Consider the following 22,856-nt stretch of genomic DNA (forward strand, 5'->3'; position numbering starts at 1 on the left):
GTCTCTATTTTTGCGGCCTTTATCTGCTTTTTACAGGATTTATTTTTCTCTCTATAATCCTGTAATGCCTCATCGCTACCTTCACGTTTTAGCACCTTAAACGCTTTATCTTTCTCGCTTATAGCTTTCCTTACAAGACTAGTTAGCCACATAGGGTTTTTCTTGTTCCTTTTATGCTTTTTCCCATAAGGTATGTGTTTCTCACAGGACTTTTTCAGAATATATGAGAAAAAGTCCCATTTTTGGGTGGGGCTTTTGTCCTTGAGAGCATTATCCCAGTCTATGCCTTTAAGGTCTTCCCTTAATTGCTGAAAATTTGCCCTCCTGAAGTTTAGAGTGTTGGTTGCCCCTTCACTAACGCTCTTAGTAAAGCGTAATACAAAATCAATGATATTATGATCACTATTCCCCAGGTTCCCCCCAACCTGTAGTTTTGATATCCTATCAGGTCTGTTGGTAAGGATAAGGTCCAGCAGTGCCCCCCCTCTTGTTGGCTCCAGGACTAGTTGCGACAGGTAATTGTCTTTTGTTGTTGACAAGAACCTGCTACCTTTGAAGGACCTGCAGGTTTCTGTCCCCCAGTCAATATCTGGGTAATTGAAGTCCCCCATGATAAGTACTTCACCATGCTTTGAAGCCGCATCCATTTCACTTATCAGCATTTCCTCTGCTGCCTCCATTATATTTGGAGCCTTATAACAAACCCCTAGTAATATTTTATTTTTATTTTTCCCTCCTCTTATCTCCACCCATAGGGACTCCACATTTGCGTTACTGATGTCATCTCGCAGGACGGGCTTGAGGCAAGAATTCACATATAAACAAACCCCTCCCCCTTTTTTATTTATACGATCCTTTCTAAAAAGACTATAACCATCTATAGTAACAGCCCAGTCATAGCTACTGTCCAGCCATGTCTCGCTGATACCCACTATATCATATTTCCGTTCCAACATCAAGAGTTCCAGTTCCTCCATTTTGTTTGTGAGGCTTCTGGCATTTGTGTACATACACTTTATATGGTTTTCCCTGTCCGTATTCCTTTTGTCCTTATTCCCCAATCTCATTCCAGCCCCCCTTCCTCCCCCATGGACTATGACCCTTCCCAGCTCTCTATGTTCACCGTCTATTTGCCCTGCACAAGTGTAATTGCCCTCCCCCCAGGTCTCTAGTTTAAACACTCCTCCAACCTTCTAGCCATTTTTTCCCCTAAAACAGCGGCCCCCTCCCCATTGAGGTGCAGCCCATCCCTACTGTAGAGCCTGTAGCCCACAGAAAAGTCATCCCAGTTCTCCATGAACCCAAACCCCTCCTTCCTACACCAACTTTTGAGCCACTTATTTACCTCCTTGATCTCCCGCTGCCTTTCTGGTGTGGCACGTGGTACAGGCAGTATTTCGGAGAAAATTACCTTTGAGGTCCTTGCCCTGAGCTTATGGCCTAAATCTCTGAAATCATTTTTAAGGACCTTCCACCTACCTGTTACTTTGTCATATAACTGCTTATCTGATATAGCAGCTTGTGTCCTCTTCTGACAGCACTCACTTTTCAGGGTGCGTTCACACGTTGCAGTTAAAACTGCATCGCAATCAGCTTTGAGGTGGTTTTAGGTGCAGTTTTGTCAATTGAACAGGTGAAAGACATGAACTGAACGGGTGAATGACATTTGAGGAGCCGATTTCCCCTTCAAAATCAAATTCACTCGTTCAGTTCATGTCTTTCACCTGTTCAATTGACAAAACTGCACCTAAAACCACCTCAAATCTGATTGCGATGCAGTTTTAACTGCAACGTGTGAATGCACCCTGAGGATGTCAGGAGAGGCAAATGATCAATGGGAGAGGTATCTGTAGCTAATTGATGAGATTTTATTAACTCTTTGTTGCTGGAGGAAATGAAAATCATCAATTTTTGGTAAGATTTTTTTTCCCTCTTTTCTTTGACCGTTCACTACACCATAAAAATTATATATTTATATTCTATGGGTCTACGGTTATGGAAATACCAAATTTTTTTGGCTTTTCTATTTTTTCCCAATTTTACTGAATTAAAAATGAATTTGGAGAAAATCTTGTAAATTTTACTATCACCATCTTTTCAGAGGCATAACGTTTTTATTTTTGGGCTGACAAAACCGGCTAAGGGCTTATTTGTTGTAAGAAGAGTTGTTTTTTTTAGAAGTTTTATTTTGGGGCATGTAACTTTTTATCACTTTTTAAAGCATTTAGTTAAGGGTATTAATCTAAAAGGATATTTTTACGGCATTTACCATGCAAGTCTGTTTTATTATACAGATTGTTACGGACTCGACAATAGCAAATATGTGGGGGTTTTTTTGTGTATTTGTGTTTTCTTATACTTTATTAAGTTTTTGTATGGGAAAGTGATATATTAGGGACTTATATTTTATTTTTTATTTTATTTTAATGTTTTAGTTTCAACAAAATTTTATTGATCTCATAAAAGTTATTTGAGAGTGATGCATAGATAGCTTTATTTTAATGTTTTAAACTTATTTTTTAAACTTTTTTACTGTATACAAACTTGAACTTGAACCAGCGATTCTCTGGTTGCTGCTTCAAGTCCAATACACTGCTCTACAATACAAATGCTTTGTAAAGCAGTGTAAACTGTCTGACATGCTCATGCATGCTCAGGCAGTTTACAGTCAGACACAAACGTCTCAGACACACACATCTCAGTGGAAGCCATGGAAGACTAAGTGTGGACTTTCTACCTGGACTACGGCATGCTATAACCGAAGAGGGGTGAAGTACTCATGCCAAATGTGCCTTTGTTTATGTTGCTTAAACTATAAAGTATTTTGAAACTTCACGGTGGTCTAAACTCAACTTGTATGGTGATAATTAGGAGTGTGAGAGACTCTGAAATATAGACCAGTGTACACACTTAGGAAAAGAATATGGAGCGGCTTCTGTTGTAAAAATCCAAGTGGAATCTTCCTGGCACCATGTGAATTGTCTCTGGGGGTTCTACAGACAATGCAGAAATCAGTAGTCCATTGTACATGTGCATTAAATTGTTTCTGGTAATTATTTGACTTTTTCACAGAACTACTGGGCGAAGACTTTGCTCCTGTGACTCGCTGCCCCCTCCTTCTACACTGTACAGAGCTGCCATGTACTCTGAGGCCTCTTCCAGTGTGTGAAAGGGAATTCATAGAAATATCAGAGATTAGGAAGGAAGGCGAGAGAATAATATGAGCAATGTGAGTGAACAGAGAAGTACTTTGCTCTGATAAGATAAATTACAATTATTATGTTTTGCAATTTAGCAGAGATCTAGACTTACTAAACTATACCTATAGCCTATTTAAACAAAAACTGATACTGCACCATAATTTGATAAATGTGTTAGGCAGGGTTCATTATTAACCCCTTAGCGCTCCGCGCCGTAGCTGTACTGCGCAGCTTCCGACGATTAGCGCTCAGCGCAGTACAGCTACGGCGCAGAGCCGATGCCGGTTCAGCGCTGCATAGCAGCCGAACTGGCATCGTTAGCCGCGGGATTTCAGCGGTGATTTACCGCTGACATCCCCGGCTAACACCCGCGGTCGGAGTGGGCTCCGATCGCGGGTGTTTAACCCGTTAAATGCCGCGGTCAACGCGACCGCGGCATTTAACTTGCCTTCTGGGGGTCTTTACCCCACGATCGGCCCCCCCGCACCGTTTTCGGCTCCTCTGGGGTCCGATCGGGACCCCAGAGAAGCCTGGAGGGTTTACCTTTAAGATGGCGTCTGTGACGTCATCTTAAAGGCAAAGTGTCAGCCTATGCATCTGCATAGGCTGGCACTGATAATACCCTGCAATACATTAGTATTGCAGAGTATTATCAAGAACAAGCAATCAGATGATTGCTTGTTCATATCCCATGGTGGATCATGTAAAAAATGTACAAAATAATGTTTTTCAATAAAAAATTACTTTATAAATCACTAAAAATGCCCATAAGCCCCAAAACATATAAAGAGACATATAACGCTCAAAAAAGTCTAAATCATAACACAAACCCCACATATATAGTATCACCGCGTCCGTAACAATCTGTAGAATAAAACTAAATAACTATTGAACCCATATGATGAACGCCGTAAAAAAAAAAACGTCAAAAACCCGCCAAAAATTATGATTTTTACCTATTATATCCCACTAAAAATGCAATAAAAAGTGATCAACAAAACATATGTACTCCAGAATTATATTGTTGCAAAGAACAACATGTCCCGCAAAAAACAAGCCATCAACCAGCTCTGTAGCCAAAAACGTAACAATGTTATGCCACTTGGAAGACAGCGATGCAAAAATGATAGATTTTTCCCCACATTAGGGTTTTATTTGGCAAATTTAGTAAAACATAAGAAAAAATATTCATGTCTGGTATCCCCGTAATCGTATCAACCCATAGAATAAAGATAACAGGATTATTAGGCTATACGGTGAACACGAAAAAAAAAAAAGTAAAAAATCCAGTACAGAATTGATGCTTTTCTACTCATGACCTCAAAAAAAAAGTTCCAAAATTTTCAACAATAGGTGATACCAACCCCAAAATGGTAACACTGGAAAAACATCTCGTCCCGCAAAAAAAATGCCATCACATGGCCCCAATAACGGAAAAGCGAACATTTTATAGCCTTCAAAAGGGGGCAACCAGAAAACTAAAATCCTGGCAGCTGCATGGTGCTCCTTCCCTTCTGCGCCTCGCTGTGCCCCCATAACACAAGTAATGTCCACATGTGGGGAGTCGCTGCACTCAGGGGAAATTGTAGAACAAATTTTATGGTGAGTTTTCTCTTTTTATCTTTTGGAAATGTGTAAATTTTAGGGCTAAATGAACGTATAACCGACAAAATTTGACCATTCTAAATTTCACCGCCATTTTGATTCAATTACTATGAAGATCTCAAGGGGTTAACAATTTTTGTAAGTGCTGTTTCTGATAGTTTGTGGGGTGCAGATTTGAAAATGGGTTGGTTATATAGGGGGTTTTGTTGCTAAATATGTAAAATTTGATTTCAAACAGTATTTATCCCCAAAATAGTCAATTCCGAAAATACGGAAAATCGCTATTCGATTTGTAGGCCGCGTGACGTCAAAATAAATTATCCAAACATTTCAAAAATTATGAAAATGAAAAGTAGACAAATGGGAAATGTTATTCTGCAAGTTATTTAGGTGGTAAATCTATCTGTCTGAAAACGCGGTGATTTTGAATTTCGAAAATGGCAAATTTTTCTAAAAATTCATCATTTTTTTCTTTTTTTTGTAAATAAACGCAAAACTTATCAGCCAAAATTTACCACTAAAATGAAGTACAACATGTGGGGAAAAAACAATCTCAGAATCACTTTGATAAGTAACAGTGTTCAAAAGTTATTACCACAGGAAGAGACACTGGTCAAATTTCAAAAAAAAGTTGCGAGCCTTAACCTGCAAACAGGCTGCGTCCTTAAGGGGTTAATATAAGGATTATGCCACATACTGCAGTATAGTTCTACTGCAGTCTATGGAACGAAAAACCTAATAATATTTTTTTTTTCAAAAATTGTGAAAAGTGTTTAAAAAAAAATAATTCAAACCACTCCCTTTCCTAAGAATACATAAAAATATATCAAAATATAAACAAATAACAATAAAACTATATTCATTATCCTGGTATTTACACATAAGTGCTAAAATGTAAAAGAAATGGATCCTGATTCCTGAATGGTGAATTGTAGTGTTATTCAAATACAAACTGGATTGTGCAAGGGCACTAAGTTCATTTTAGCTGCATGTTGGAACGGTGATAACATATAATTACATTATGTGTGTAACATTGATACGTTTAATACCTGTAAGCCAGATCATAAAAGCATTTTATAAAACATTTGTGGGACAGTTTAAATAATGCCCTCATCTTAAATTTCGGATTTAACAAGATTAGTTTTCATAGAATCTCTGCACCTGTGTAGAATGATTTTTTTTAAGCCTAACATATGTTGTTTTTTTAAACAAATAGGAAAATTTTATACCACCCTACCGCCCTCATATCCTCTACTATTACACAGTGTGCACATAATCACAATAATCCTTGTGATACTACAGTCATGGGCAAAAGTTTTGAGAATGACACAAATATAATATTTTCACATGGTCTGTTGCCCTCTGGTTTTTATGTGTGTTTGTCAGATGTTTTTATCACATACAGAAATACAAGTGCAATCATATTATGAGTAACAAAAGCTTTTATTGACAGTTAGAATGAGTTAATGCAGCAAGTCAATATTTGCAGTGTTGACCCTTCTTCTTCAGGACCTCTGCAATTCTCCCTGGCAGCTCTCAATCAACTTCTGGACCAAATCCTGACTGATAGCAGTCCATTCTTGCACAATCAATGCTTGCATTTTGTCACAATTTGTTGTTTTTTGTTTTTCCACTCGTCTCTTGATGATTGACCACAAGTTCTCAATGGGCTTAAGATCTGGGAAATTTCCAGGCCATGGACCCAAAATCTCTATGTTTTGTTCCCTGAGCCATTTAGTTATCACCTTTGCTTTATGGCAAGGTGATCCATCATGCTGGGAAAGGCATTGTTGATCACCAAACTGCTCTTGGATGGTTGGGAGAAGTTGCTCTTGGAGGATATTCTGGTACCATTCTTTATTCATGGATGTGTTTTAGGCAAGACTGTGAGAGAGCCGATTCCCTTGGCTGAGAAGCAACCCCACACATGAATGGTTGCAGGATGCTTTACAGTTGGCATGAGACAAGACTGGTGGTATCGCTTACCTTGTCTTCTCCGAACAAGCTATTTTCCAGATGTTCCAAACAATCGGAAAAGGGATTCATCAGAGAAAATGACTTTACCGCAGTCCTCAGCAGTCCACTACTGGTAACTTTTGCTAAATATCAGTCTCTCCCTGATGTTTTCTCTGGAGAGAAGTTGCTTTTTTGCTGCCCTCCTTGACAACAGGTCTTGCTCCAAGAGTCTCCGCTTCACAGTGCGTGCAGATGCCCTCACACCTGCCTGCTGCCATTCCTGAGCAAGCTCTGCACTGCTGGTAGCCCGTTCCCATAGCTGAAACACTTTTATGAGATGGTCCTGGTGCTTGCTGGTCCTTCTTGGGTGTCCTGGAGCCTTTTTGGCAACAATGGAACCTCTCTCCTTGAATTCCTTGATGATGTGATAGATTGTTGACTGAGGTGCAATCTTTCTAGCTGCGATACTCTTCCCTGTTAGGCCAGTTTTGGGCAGTGCAATGATGACTGCACGTGTTTCTTTAGAGATAACCATGGTTAACAGAAGAGAAACAATGATGCTAAGCACCAGCCTTCTTTTTAAAGTGTCCAGTGGTATGATTGTTACTTAATCATGACATTTGTATCATTCTCAAAACTTTTGGCCATGACTGTACTACTAATGCCACACCATCCAAAGCCAGATTCATGACTTGAGACTTTTGCAAAAAGTCTCATAAAATGTCTCAAACTTACCCCAGTCCCCTGCTGGTCTATGTGCTGAGATGTTTTATGCATTTTGAGTTTTTTTAGACAGAAAATAGACCTTAAGAACATTTATTAAAGGGCCAAAGCCACTCTAATGAATCTGTTGGGCAGTGGAGCTCCAAAAATAGACATAGAACCAAAGAGCTGGGTTTTTAAATCTATTGCTGACAGTAAATGGTATTTGTTCAATAACAGTAATTTGAATGCAACCGAAATCCTTGAGGTAGCCGTTGGTAGTTTGGATCTGTGGTTATTCATTCCAATATGTAATTCTTGGGTGGTCCAGCCAATATATTGTAATTTGCATGGACATTCAAGAAGGTAGATGACAAGAAATAAATGACAGTTAAGGAAAGATAGGATCTCAAAAACTTCACCATTGGTGACTGAACTGAACATTTTACTTTTATGTTGGATGTGGACCCTCATTTGTATTATCCTTTAATTGTCAAAGAGGACGTTAGAGGATAGAGTTTGAGTATGGGATTTTAATTTCCTTGGTAGCAGAATTTTTTTGAATGCTCTAGATCTCCTGAAAGTGACATTTGGTTGGGGAGAGAGAGTTTGAGATTGAGACTGCTAAGGAAAAAGTGTTTGGTTATAATTTGTTTGAAATTGCAGTGACTGGTATTATAAGTAGCAAACATCCAGCAGCAAATAAATTATAAAACAAAATCCTATGCCTGTCCGGCTCTAACTATACATCAGGATACCTCACTATCCCATTGCATGCCTAATACCCTGCACCACACAAAGTATCAAAGTCCATACCTTTCACAGGTCTCAAGCAGTTGACCTATTCACAAACACATTTGTTCTCCACAACCCCTTATCACTCCAACCTTCATTTCAACCACTTTCTCACAATGAACAGGTCCACCATATTTGGTATCATTGCCATATACCACACACAGACGGTCCACATAACAGCAACATCACAATGGCAATAAAGATATTCCCACAGTGACATACTCTCACTGTTGTGGCATCTGCCTCACATAGTGGTGCCTATTGTTCTGATGTTGTCTTTTAGTGTTATAATACTGGATCTTCTCAGGATTTTCTTACAGGTATTTTTTTGCATCACAGCTTTCTGTGTGACTTTGCGCCGAAAACAACGTGCAAACTGCTTGCAAATGTATTTATAAAGTGTCTACGCCAGTTTCGTGTCACGGCTGTACTGTGGCAGATGAAAATATGTGCACCTAAAGGGCTATGTTACCACAATTCTTCAGCATGCACAAAGTGCAGAAAAGAAAAAGGCGCAACACAAGAAAATCCACACACTCTACAGGCAAACTGCATTTTGATAAATTGACTCACTTTTGACTCACTTTTTTTTTACTCACTTTTTGCTGACTTTTCATTTTATGAAGCTTCCTAGTTTCTGAAAGAACAGTGACATCTTGACAGTATATAATATTGTAGTTGTATCCATTATATTACATATAGAAGCATTCAACAGTACACACAGTACATAGGCAGTCACAATGGAAATGGATGTTAAAGGGGTTGGTCATTTTACCTCTTGTTTTTTGTAATATGTGTGCAAGTGTGGCTGCAGGATATAAGGTAATTTACCAACATGCATCTATTAAAATTTCTGCTCCGCTTTCTTAAAATGAGAAGTGAATCCTCCTGTCTTTTACCTCATCAGCCAGAAATTCCTGACCATAGAGATAGACATGACCAGTAGACATGACATCACATGACCCTCCATCTGCAGCCATTTTATGGACAGGAATGTCTGGCTGATGAGGTAAAAGACAGGAGGCTTCACTTCACATATCAAGAAAGCAGAGCAGAACTTTTTATAGATGTATATTGGTAAATTACCATATATACTCGAGTATAAGCCTAGTTTTTCAGCACAAAAAAATGTGCTGAAAACCCAAACTCAGCTTATACTCGAGTAAATAAAATATAGGTTATTCCAGGTTTTTGTGGTAAAATTAGGGGCCTCGGCTTATACTTGGGTCGGCTTATAGTCGAGTATATACGATACTTAATACCCTGCCCCACACACTTACACACATATTACAAAAACATGAACAATCACCTCTCAATTTAATCTGCTTCCATTTAGAGATTTTTAGAGAGTTTCAGATTGATGGTGTGTTAGACCAGTGATTTTCAACCTTTTTTGAGCCGCGGCACACTTTTTATACTTAGAAAATCCTGGGGCACACCACCAACCAAAATAGCACAAAATGACACTAAAACAGTCATAAAAGGCCTCCCTTTACTAATAAAAAGGCCCTAGCTGCCTCCCTTTACTAATAAAAAGCCCCTGGCTGCCTCCCTTTACTAATAAAAAGCCCCTGGCGGCCTCCCTTTACTAATAAAAAGCCCCTGGCGGCCTCCCTTTACTAATAAAAAGCCCCTGGCGGCCCCCCTTTACTAATTAAAAGGCCCTAGAGCCCCCCCTTTACTAATTAAAAGGCCCTAGAGCCCCCCCTTTACTAATTAAAAGGCCCTAGAGGCCCCCCTTTACTAATTAAAAGGCCCTAGAGGCCCCCCTTAACAAATAAAAAGCCCCAGCCTACCTTTACTAATAAAAAAAAAAAACCTAACTACCTTCCTTATACAAATAATAACCCTATATACTTACCCTTGATGTCTTCTTGACGTCTCCTTCACTCCTAATGGCGATCCGCTCACCTTCTGTAGCTCCTGCACCGCGCGCCTCTGGTCACGTGACTTACGCGACCTGACGTCAGGTCGCGTCAGTCACGTGACATGGGCCGCGCGGTACAGGAGCTACAGAAGACGGGCGGATCGCCGACGTGGGACTTGGAGGTAAGTATGGGGCATAAATACGGGTGCGCGGCGGCAGCTCGACACCGGGGCAGCCTAGTTCGGGCAACTTTCCCCCGCGGCACACTCAACCTTGTGTCGCGGCACACTAGTGTGCCGCGGCACACAGGTTGAAAATCACTGTGTTAGACAGTCAGAGACACAGACACAATGAGAGATAAAATATGGATATATGATTGATAGGTATTTATATAGTATGCATTGAATCTCAGCTTCAGGTTTTACTTGTCATGACTAAGCATCTCTGCTGTGTGGCTCGGTTCCTGTAATCGCATTTTCACTTGAGCCAATTCTTTTTTTTAACGACAAATCCGCTCCATGCCTTGCATTAAACAATGATCCACTTGGCCGTGTCTTGAATCATGAATATATTATGATGTTCTGGGATACAGGCAAGCACAAGGCATATTGGTGGTGTGATCACTGCATCTTATCTTATCTGTATAGTATTGTACAGTCATGGTGATGCTGCGGTACGTCGTTAAATCATGTCTGCTTCAATTGCTGCTTTCCGAGGGCTTTCACTGTGGTAATGTACTGGTATGGCCAGCAGAGAACAGTCACTTGCTTAGCCTGAAGCCAATTATACAGGAGCTGCTCTCCAGAGGACATATTGTCACAATGCTTGTGCATACAGCCTCACACCAAAAGGTAGCATCTGAATCCTCAAATCTTCACATAGAAATGGTAGAGGTTAAGTTTACCTCTCAAGAACTTCAAGCGGTTTGGGAAAGATTCCTTAACTTCTGGATGTATGAAAGGCATGAAGTCTCAATTTGGAGGATGCACAGTACTCTAAGGACTCTCTCTCGAAATGTCACATACATCCACCAACATCTATGTAGAAGTATCCTAAGAAGCAAGAGGCTCTTGGTAAAACTTCAGTTGTCTAACTACAACATTGTCCTCTCAGACCCTGTACTTCCTTGTGGGGATCTCCTTGCTCAGAAGCTACACATTCCTTTTGTATTTACTCTGAGATTTTCCCCAGGATTTGTGTTTGAGAGACTATGTGGCACAGTCCCAACACCTGCTTCTTATGTGCCTGCAGCTACCTCTGAACTAAAGGCACACATGTGTTTCTTGGAACGAGTACAAAATATATTGTTGTATCTTGTACATGATCTATTGCAGCTTTTAGTTTGGAAGCAATGGGACAACTTTTACAGCAATATACTGGGTGAGTTCAAATAACAGATACAAACAGAACAGGAAATGCAATAACTACATTGTTGCTTCATATTCATAATATACTAATAATACTTATTGCTAATTGACTTTCTTTTTTAAAAATAGTTGCCCAGCTATCGAAGGGGACCTGTCATCAGCAATTGATCTAAAAAACACTACTAGTATTTTGTCAGGAAGCATAATACCTTCTAGTTATAGTTTTTTTCATGGTCCAGTGTGGTTGCCTCATCCAGAAAATCAACTTTGAAATGAGATGTAAATTAGTTGTATAAAGTTAAGGGAGAGGAGAGTTTTATCCTGACGTCAAGAAGGGAGCTCTGAACACCTCCCCGTCTGTGATTGACTTTGTGCATTGGACTTCAGAAGATCTGGTTAGTGATATCTCTGGATATAGGACCATCAATTACAGTGAAAGGGCCTTCTGAGGAAGAGAGAGCTTGTCTTCAGTGCTACAACCTCCTTCACTTTATACAACCAATTTACATATCATTTTAGAGTTGATTTTCTAAGCGATGCCATGAAACCATGAAAGAAATATAATCTGAAATGTGTCCAGCTGCTTGGCAACATACTGAAAGTGGTCTATTATGTCAATTTCTGATGAGAGGTTCCATTTAAGTATTTATTTCCTTTGTTTGATCACATAAAACATAACCATTTTTAAATTGCAAAAATTAAAATATGCCCCTAAATACCATCCTGAGCAGCAGAATGATTCTCATGTAGTGTCTTCAGACCATTAGCAACGTGTACACTTGCACCTGTGTCTTCTTACCATCACTGGACACATGAGCTTAATGGACTTCATAAAGTTTTATATTTTCTTCTGAGGATTATATACAATAAAGGTTGTGCTGTATATATAATAATGAATGGGGTACTCAAAACCCAAAATCCATAGCCTGAAATAAAACCATGCCTAATGAGTGTTTCCAGGTCAAATCAAATCAAAAGACAAGGAGGCATTGTCTCCACCTGGAGAAAAAAAGAGATGACAAGGCTTCTTTACTGTGAATCTGTGCAAAAGCCATGCTCAGGAGCTGGTCACAGTAGGAACAGCAGAGAGCTTCAAGAAGGGCATAGATGCCCTTTTGCATCGAAATAACATTGATGGTTATGTTATAATATAGAATTGCTTCCATTACATCCCTTCCTTATTCAATCCCTTCCCTTCCTTGGTTGAACTTGATGGATATATGTCTTTTTTCAACCTTATTAACTATATAATGAATATAGTAAGAAAGGCTAAACAAAATTGTAGAATAAATAAAGAGTTCCCATCTCCCAAAAATACTTCAAACCATATATAAAACAGACATCATACCAAACCCCTGAATAAATAGAGACCTAAGCAAGGACCCAGTGGCGTAACTAGAGTCCTCTGGGCCCCGGGGCAAAATTACTAGTGGGGCCTCCCCACCCAGCGGTCCCACCGTTATTTCAACAAAAAGATCAACAAATACCGTCATTGTAATAATAAGCAATTTACCGTGCCTAATATTTGCAGTGACCAATATTAGAGGTATTGAAATGCAAAGGACAATATCACCTAAATAATACTTCTACACCATTACTACAGAAAGGCTGAAAAATACCATCACCAAAAATATATCTATATCTATAATACTCTTCTTAACTTTATCAGCCTGGGACTTTTTTTCAGGAGTAAAACTCACTTTACGGGGTCTTAGATGCTTATAGAGGAGTTAATGTTATCTTTGGACTCACCAATGATGCCCTGATGGAGTCTTTCGCCTTCTCAGTCAGATCTTCCAGTCGACGACTTCCTCCACCACTCTCTGTAGCATGTGCAAAACAGACATATTTGGTATCGACATAGTTTTTCCATCCAACCCTTTATGCCCCTTTAAGAATAATCATGCTTCTGCCTTCTTGTTAATTTGTAACACTACCCTGCTCTCCCTATTAGTTTTTGTTTCCCTCCCCTTAAGTGCCCTCTTTTAGAGTTTCTGTCCCTTCCTTTTTACTTACATATGATTAATGCCCTGTTTTTTTTTGTAAGCACATCTTTGCTCTTCTACCTTGTAAATGCCCCATCATCACTATTTTTTTCTTCTCTTCTTTCCTGATTCTTATTTAATGCCCCCCCTTTTTGCCTCCATTTATAACACCCCCTCTATATTGCCCCCATTCATAACACCCCCTCTATACTGCCCCCATTCATAACGCCCCCTCTCTGGTGATCACTCTGGAAGGGCTGCGGGCATCTTCTCTGATCTTCTGCTTTTCCCTTCTCTCTTCTGCCATAAGTTTTCCAGCACCGGCGGCAGCGCTAGGACCCTTTCTCTCTATTCACTGCTGCAGTCATCAGTGTGACAGAGCAGGAAGTGTCAGTGCCTGTCACGGCTTTTAGCAGTATCGGAGTACAGTTCCAATACAGCTTAAAGCTGAATTACTGAATTAGCCAGCCTATTAATGATGGGGGGGGGGGTGTTAGTCCGGGCCGCGACGGACAGAGGTTATTATGACAACTCCTGCAACAGCAACAAAGCTGAACTCCGGAAATTAATCATTGATAATTTATTTGCCCATGGTAAAAATTATAGCAACTTTTAAACTCTGTATGGCTTCCAAAATAAGCTGAAACTGTGTTTAACTTTTAACTTGGTTAAATAAATTATCAAAGGGGAATTACTGGAGTGCTGCCACATTAGAGTTAGGTTTAGGATAAAGGTTGCTGTTGAATCATTTGTGTGTGGGCTGGATTCTCAACCCATTGTCAGGATCAGGGGTAGTGGAGCCAATATACCAGTGCGAGAGATGATGTAAGCCAACACCTGGGAGCGGAGTCTAAGTGCCACCCGGTTTTCACCAGAGCCCACCGCAAACGGGTTGGACTGGCTGCGGCGGGGTACCTCCAGGTTGCTCCACAGGTGCGACTTTCCTCGCGGTGGCAGCCAAGGCAAGGTACAGAATCGTGAGGCAGAGGCAGAGTCGTGGACAGGCAGGAGGTCAGGACAGGTGGCACAGAAACGGAGTCAGGTACAGGAATCGGAGTCACAACTGGAAATCAGAGGAATAACGCAGGGAAGCTTTCTCAGAGGTATGAGGCACAAAGATCCAGCAGGGGACACAGGAAGAGCTGGGAATTTAACAGGGATGGCGACAGCCATCTCCAATTATTGGCGCTTTGGCCGTTTAAATCTCAGAACTCCAGCACGCACACACCCTAGGTGGTGGGGATGTGTGAGAGGACCACTGCTGGAATGAGGGAAGGTGAGTGCTGCCACGGGGCTCCAGGGGCGCGGACCAAAACACAATACCCGGGGAAATATATTGATACAGACCAAGAGAGTTAAATTAAAATTGAATCTTTATTAGTAAATTCTAAACTTACAATATAAAATATATATAGAAAAGAAAACTGGCTACTACATAAGGGGTAAACAATGAACAATACACCAAGACAACGTAGAGGGGGGCATGGCCAGCGTTCATGCTCCACACATGCGCACTACCTGGAGCATGTGAATGTTAACTCTTAATCCAACCTCTATGAAGATTGTGTGGCTAGGTTATGAATCATTTTTTAAAGAAAGCTTTTAAATAATGACTTTTATCCTGCATTTTACACCTTCTTCATCTTCATGTTCCACCCCTGAATTTCAGTTATTTAAGATGTGGTGGGTGGAGAATAACTGTGAAGATGTCTCTAATACACCTTTCACATAACTCATTGGGGGTATTTATCAGGTGCAACGCTCGAAATTGTGCTTATTTTCCCCCTTACAGCACCTCCACATAAAGGGGGTGTGGAAGGGTTTGAAGGATGGCACAGTTGGTGGTGGAATGGGCCTGCGAGGGGCATTTCTGACCTGCACCTGTGAATTCTCCATACCCTGCACCCGTTTAAGGATACCCTGCAAATGCAGCAGCCCACCAGATACCCCCAGGAGGCTGGAGCCTTCTGAAATATCTGGCTTGCTGGAGGGACAATGATTTTATCACATACTCTGTTGTACCAAACAACAGTGTATCATAAATAATCCCCACCTCTACTGCACTTGGGGTGAGATACAAATAATCCCCACACCTACTGCACTTGGGGTGAGATACAAACATTTTATTTAACTCTAGCATCCCGTTTCTCCCTCTTCTCACTTATTTGCTCCTTAATCCTCCCCTCATCATAGACTTCTATGTAATTGAATACTTATTATTTGTATGTAAGCTAATGGAATTCTCAAATCAAACACTGTACTAAATGCAGAGTACTGAGAATTCATTTTCCTCTGGAGTGCCATGGACCTTTGGTCACTCCTGTGACGTCTGTACTATTTGTACTGCTTTTTCTAACCTCATCTCACACTGAATCAGCAACATGCTTCGTAGCTGTGTCTTTCTCTTGCTGCTGCCGATATGCTTCTTCAACACTGTTTCTGCTGGAAAAGTTTTAGCCTGGCCAACAGACGCCAGTCATTTTTTAAATCTGAAAATAATTCTAGAGGAACTAGCACACAAAGGCCATGAAGTTACTTTGTTAGCTCACTCGGCCACTATGATCATGGGTGCTGATAATATCTCATCTTTCAAATTTGAAAATTTCTCTGTTCCATTTCCAAAAGAAAAGAATGAGAAGTTTTTGGAAGAATTTTTAGCCTTTTGGATTTATGACGTGCCACAAATGTCTTATTGGAAGTTCTATGAAGAAACAAAGAAGTTTGTATCAGAACAATTAAAAACAGATAAACTTGTATGTGATGGTGTTGTAAAGAATGAGCTTCTGTTGAAAAAACTGAAAGCTGAGAAGTTCGATGTTTTGGTTTCAGACCCATTGATACCATGTGGAGAACTAATTGCTGAGCTTCTTGGACTACCCTTCGTCTACTCTTTTAGGTTCTCGATGGGCAACTCAATGGAAAGACTATGTGGACAACTACCAGCTCCATTTTCCTTTGTTCCTGGCTCTATGGCAGAGCTCACTGACAAATTGACCTTTCTTGAAAGAATAAAAAATATGAACTTTTACATATTTCAAGATATTCTATTCCATCTTATCTTTGGTCAATTTGATGCTTACTTCAGTGAAGTATTAGGTGAGTATAAATGGACTTATTCAAACATGGGGTGTTACCTCAGTAAAAGGGGACATGGCCTAGATGGAAAATAGCCTGTGCACCAAAAAATTCCATCCATGCCAGAAAATACAATATTGTGAAACAGCAAACTAGACCAACTAAACTAACTAATAGGAGGTGCAAGGTATGGCTCACCAGTCTTACCTACAGCAGATCAAAGGGGTTGTCCTGGGGGGCTGTGAAAAAAAACAACCCCTTGTCCTTTGCTGCCGCCCGTAGGTGCCATGCCCCTTTTTGTTTACAGAGGCATGCATGCTCCACTCAGACTCCTTCCGCCTACTCCCACCCAACCAACTGCATTGAAATGAATGCAGTATCAGGCACGGTGGCAGTGGACGGGTGGGTGTACCAGGCAGGTTGAAGTGGTCTGAGTGGAGCATGCCTGTCTCTATAAACAAACAGGGGCATGGGACCACAGTGATGTGGGAGAACCGGAGAAGGTAAGTATACGCTTTTTTCACAGCCCCTTTAGTCAGCTATAAATATTTTTTGGACACCTGGACAATACCTTTAACCCATTAAGGACACAGCAAATGTTCACCTTTAGGACACAGCATGATTTTTCATGTCTATCTGTGTCACAATATGCAGTTATAACTTACTTTGTCTTATAGAGTGTATTTTCAAACTGTTTTTACATGACATCTTGCACTTCACGTTAATGCTATATTTCAGTTGAAACTTTTTGCACTTATTTAAAAAAAACAGAAATTTGGTGAAAATGTTGAAAAATATTGATTTTCTGATTTCTATATGTAATGCTCATCATACAGTTAGTCTAACAGCCCAAATTGGTTGTTAAATAACATTAACCATATGTCTGCATTATGCTGACATAATTTTTTAAATGTTAATTTATTGTATTAGGACGTTAGGAGTCTTACAGTTCCAACAGTTTTCCAAATCTTTAAGTAAATTTCCAATTCAATTTTTTAGAGGACAATTTATATTCATAAGGGTTTTCAAAGTTCTATTCATTAGAAACTCCCCACAAATCACCCGCTTTTTAAAACTGCTCCCCTCAAACTATTCAAAACAGCCTTTGGTAAGCACATTTAGTATCTCACAAGAATTTAAAATCGATGTTCTATTTGGAATTTTTAAATATTGACAATAAAATGATCATTTAGTTTTAAAATTTACATATTCATGCAGGATAAAATGAGAAAAACATCTCAGATTTTGTTGTGCAGTTTCTTACAAGTAGGGTAATACCCCAAATCTAAATAAAAACTTTTTTAGTGGCCACAGCAGTGCACAGAACCTAAGGAGACATTGAGCTGTTAGAGGGTAGATTTTAATGACCTTGCTTTCAGGTGCCATTACACATTTGAGAAGTTCCTGAGGTACCAGAACAGTGAAGCCCCCCCCCCCCCCACACACACACACTATAAATGGTGCTATTTTGGAAACTGCACCACCCAGAGAATTTATTAAGTTGTATATTGAGCTTTTTCCCACCACAGATAATTTAGAGAAATTACATGGGCTTGCATAAGTTAAAATCTTTTATTTTTAGAAGAAGAAGTAAATACACCCCATAGTTTGTTACCCAGTTTCTCTTTAATGCAGTAATATCCCACACATAATCACAAACTGCTGTATGGGCGCATTTTAAAAATTAGACCCCTCAAGGATTGCAGTAACACTATATTTGTGGCGCAACACAATGTTGTTTAACCTTTATTATCTTTTTTGGGTGGGGGTGCAAAAAAATATATCCTGTAATTGATTTTTACATTTTTTTGTGTTTTTTGTTTAGCATGTTAATTTTGTTCTATGGGGCAGTATGGCCATATCCCATTTATATAGCATTTTTATGTTTGACTTATGTTCTACAGAATAGAAATAGAAACAGAATAGAAACTCATTTCGAGAGAAAAATCCCTACTAAGCGGCGTAATGTTTTTACACTTTTTTTTTATTATTCTTTTTACAATTTTTAAGTTTTTTTTTTGTTTGGTTGGATGCGCACAAATCATAACTTTTGCTGTTTTTAATTTTATTTTTTTAAGGCATTCACCATACGGGTTCAGTAATGGCTTTATTTTATTGTACAGACTGTTACGGACGTGGCAATAACCAATATGAGAGGTGGGTGACCCATTTAGGTGCTGCTGTGCATGTTTGACCTTGGCACCTAAAGAGTTAAACAGCTGGTATAACGTCATGGTGGGCGAAACACAAGCTCACCATAACGTTCCCCAATGTCATGGTGGTCAGAAGGGGTTAATCATCAAACTTCAGACAGTGTGATTAATCTAGAGCAGCAGAAGACTGTCTAGTTCTGCTCTGCAATGGTCTAAAGACCAACACATTATTATAATGCGGCTCATTTACTAAGGGTCATGGTGCGCACTTTAGATGGACTGTGCACCTTTTTCGGGGCTAAAACGGCTTGCACATGTATTTAATAAGTGTCCGCGCTAAGATTGTGGTGCATGCGACACTCTTGTGGAGCAGCATGCGCTAGCCTCCATGCGACACAAATTAGGGGGTGTGCCGTCAGACGGTCCGACTGATTCGGACAGAGCGCAGGATTTAACTTTTAAATTGTGTTGCACGCCCTATGTTTAAAATGCACCACAAAAAAGATGGTGAACACATTCATGATTTCTTCCGTACAATCTTAGTGAATTGCCACATGCAGCATAATAGATGGACAATGTTAATCTTGCAGCCCAGCAACTTCCTCCACCTAGTGTACACAAGGTAAAGATTTTGGTCCTGGATAGTTTTTCAGAAGACTGTGAGATATTTGAAACGTTCTAGGGGTCATAGCAGAAAAAAATTGTGTTGCAGTATCCGGAAAAAGGGAGGCAAATACTGGAGGAGCTACTAACTTGGCACACTCCCAAATTAGCCAGAAAAACACACATAAAAAACCCCCACAATGTTAGTGCTCTAATTCACAATAAAATGTTAAGATTGAGAGTTCCACAGAACGGTCTCACCCAGTTCCTTATAGATCGGAGATTGAAGAAATCTCCTCAGTAATTCCTCCCGTCACGATGTTCACCTCATGGTCCTCATGGCCGTTTTAAACCATTTTGATGTGCGCGCTTTTCATATTCTGTTTGTGAGTATGCTGGAATAAAATTGATTTTACTCTTATCCTTGGTGATCTGCACCATTTGTCCACATTCTTCCTGATACAAGACCGGTGCTGTGATCGCGTGCACGAGAGTGTAGCGTGGTCTCCCACTGGATCCAGTATAGAGAAGTGAACATTGTGACAGGAGGAATTACTGAGGCAATTTCTTCAATCTCCGATCTATAAGGAACTGGGTGAGACTGTTCTGTGGAACTCTCAATCTTAACATTTTATTGTGGAGTTAGAGCACTAACATTGTGGGGTTTTTTTTATGTGTGTTTTTCTGGCTAATTTGGGAGTGTGCCAAGTTAGTAGCTCCTCCAGTATTTGCCTCCCTTTTTCCGGATACTGCAAATTACCCATAGCTGCAGACGATTGGTAATCCTTGAAGCAATTTCTTTCAAGACTCCACAAAAAAAAAAAATGTCCTCTGATGTTATTTTTGGTTTTCCTTGGTTAACTGTACATACATACGTACATTGGTTAAATGGGGTCCTTCATACTCATTGTCCTTCAGGGGATGAATGAGAAACTGCATTCAATACCCCAGAAGGACACTTTTTCATGATATCTCCGGCCAATATTTATTACCTTATCTGTACAATATTAAAATTTTTGCCCCAACTGGGCTGCTCATATTGAACCGGAGTGTTCTTTTAGGGCTATTTAAAAACGTATTGTTTGCAAAACTGTCTGGATGTTTTTGAAATCCAAAAATGTACTTTTCTGGGTTACATCACCATCCCTGAATCTTTTTGCTTTGATCCACGGCTATTAAAAACATTCCACCCTTCAGTCCTTCAGCGTTTTATGGGTTTTGCTAACAACTAATGCAAGTTTATTAAAACCTTTTGTGTTGTGGATCTTACTAAAAAGGGTGCTGATTTCACCACTTGGATTCCAGAAGATGAAAAAGCATTTGCTCAGTTTAAGAAATGCTTTGTTACCGCGCCAGTCTTTGTTCAACCTGATTTGAATCATCCATATGAATTTGAGGTTGATGCATCTGAGGTAGGAGTGGGTGCTGTCTCATCTCAGGGATCAGAGACTCACACTTCTCAAGGAAATTTTCTTCAGCCAAATGCAGTTATGATGAGGGCAACTGGGAGCTTTTGGACATCAAATGAGCTTTTGAGGTATGGAGATATTTCCTTGAGAGAGCTAAACAACGGACTGTAATTAACTGTAATTACTAACCTTAAAACCTGTTGTATTTGGATAATGCTAAGCGACTTTTTACCTAGACAGGCTAGCTAGGAACTTTTTTTTACTTGTTTCAATTTTGTTGTCACATAACGCCCTGGCACTAAGAGTATTAAGGCAGATGCTCTTTTATGTAGCTTTGGTAATGAAATCACCCCAGACATTGTCCAAAATAGAATCCTATCCCCTGGTATTGTTATTTCCGTCATCAATCATGATCTCGCCACCTTTACTGCTAACACTCAGGGTCTAGCACCTAGAAATACTCCTGAGGGTTAAACTATTTGAACCCCCTAATTTCCACTTTCGAGTCCTCTAACAAATCCCTCTGCCTAAAAAACCCTGGACCCATATTTCTATGGATTTCATTACTGATTTATCTATCTCCCAAAGGAAGACTTTCATTTGGGGGGTTTCTGATATATTCTCTAAAATGTACCAGGATCAGGAAACCACTTAGTGCCTTGTGCTAAACAATTAGCGTCTTTATTAGGTACACCTGTCCAACTGTTCGTTAACACTTAATTTCTAATCAGCCAATCACATGGCGGCAACTCAGTGCATTTAGGCATGTAGACATGGTCAAGACAATCTCCTGCAGTTCAAACCGAGCATCAGTATGGGGAAGAAAGGTGATTTGAGTGCCTTTGAACGTGGCATGGTTGTTGGTGCCAGAAGGGCTGGTCTGAGTATATCAGAATCTGCTGATCTACTGGGATTTTCACGCACAACCATCTCTAGGGTTTACAGAGAATGGTCCGAAAAAGAAAAAACATCCAGTGAGTGGCAGTTCTGTGGGCGGAAATGCCTTGTTGATGCCAGAGGTCAATGGGCAGACTGGTTCGAGCTGATAGAAAGGCAACAGTGACTCAAATCGCCACCCGTTACAACCAAGGTAGGCAGAAGAGCATCTCTGAACGCACAGTACGTCGAACTTTGAGGCAGATGGGCTACAGCAGCAGAAGACCATACCGGGTGCCACTCCTTTCAGCTAAGAACAGGAAACTGAGGCTACAATTTGCACAAGCTCATCGAAATTGGACAGTAGAAGATTGGAAAAATGTTGCCTGGTCTGATGAGTCTCGATTTCTGCTGCAACATTCGGATGGTAGGGTCAGAATTTGGCGTCAACAACATGAAAGCATGGATCCATCCTGCCTTGTATCAACGGTTCAGGCTGGTGGTGGTGGTGTCATGGTGTGGGGAATATTTTCTTGGCACTCTTTGGGCCCCTTGGTACCAATTGAGCATCGTTGCAACGCCACAGCCTACCTGAGTATTGTTGCTGACCATGTCCATCCCTTTATGACCACAATGTACCCAACATCTGATGGCTACTTTCAGCAGGATAATGCGCCATGTCATAAAGCTGGAATCATCTCAGACTGGTTTCTTGAACATGACAATGAGTTCACTGTACTCAAATGGCCTCCACAGTCACCAGATCTCAATCTAATAGAGCATCTTTGGCATGTGGTGGAACGGGAGATTCGCATCATGGATGTGCAGCCAACAAATCTGCGGCAACTGTGTGATGCCTTCATGTCAATACGGACCAAAATCTCGGAGGAATGCTTCCAGCACCTTGTTGAATCAATGCCATGAAGAATTGAGGCAGTTCTGAAGGCAAAAGGGGGTCCAACCCGTTACTAGCATGTTGTACCTAATAAAGTGGCCGGTGAGTGTATATATATCCGGGTCACAGCTGGTACATTGCCGCTTGTATTCTCTACTGGTTTTATAGTTCATGTTTGCTCTTGCTATATTTCTGAATTTCTGTTTATCTCATCCTGCCTTACGTTCTGTGACTTTCCCTTAGGACTCTGATGTTCTGCAGTTTCTAGTTGTGACCCGGAGGTTTGTGAGTCTTGTTTTATGTCTGCAAGTTGACCTTGATCGTTGTCCCATATACGCTAAAGTAAGCAGGCAGGTGCCAGTTTGGGG

The 22,856-nt window shown here is 40.3% G+C and overlaps 1 protein-coding gene across 6 annotated transcripts in view; it reads left to right on the plus strand.

Moving 5' to 3' along the window:
• Positions 1-2,685: 2,685 nt before the first annotated feature.
• Positions 2,686-22,856, plus strand: part of LOC140070042 (UDP-glucuronosyltransferase 2A2-like) — a 35,471-nt gene continuing 15,300 nt past the window's right edge. The window contains exon 1 of one of the 6 annotated variants that reach the window (XM_072116392.1): positions 2,686-2,768. Coding sequence is in view for 2 of the 6 variants with exons in the window: in XM_072116405.1 (XP_071972506.1) it covers positions 15,859-16,573 (715 nt within the window). In the remaining 4 variants the exon portion in view is untranslated. Of the gene's footprint in view, positions 2,774-3,206; positions 3,230-11,426; positions 11,506-15,823; positions 16,574-22,856 lie in introns of those variants that run through there. The other 5 variants (XM_072116386.1, XM_072116397.1, XM_072116379.1 and 2 more) reach the window with 5 other exon arrangements.

The sequence above is a fragment of the Engystomops pustulosus genome, chromosome 1 (genome assembly GCF_040894005.1).
Source record: "Engystomops pustulosus chromosome 1, aEngPut4.maternal, whole genome shotgun sequence".
Taxonomy (NCBI): Eukaryota; Metazoa; Chordata; class Amphibia; order Anura; family Leptodactylidae; genus Engystomops; species Engystomops pustulosus.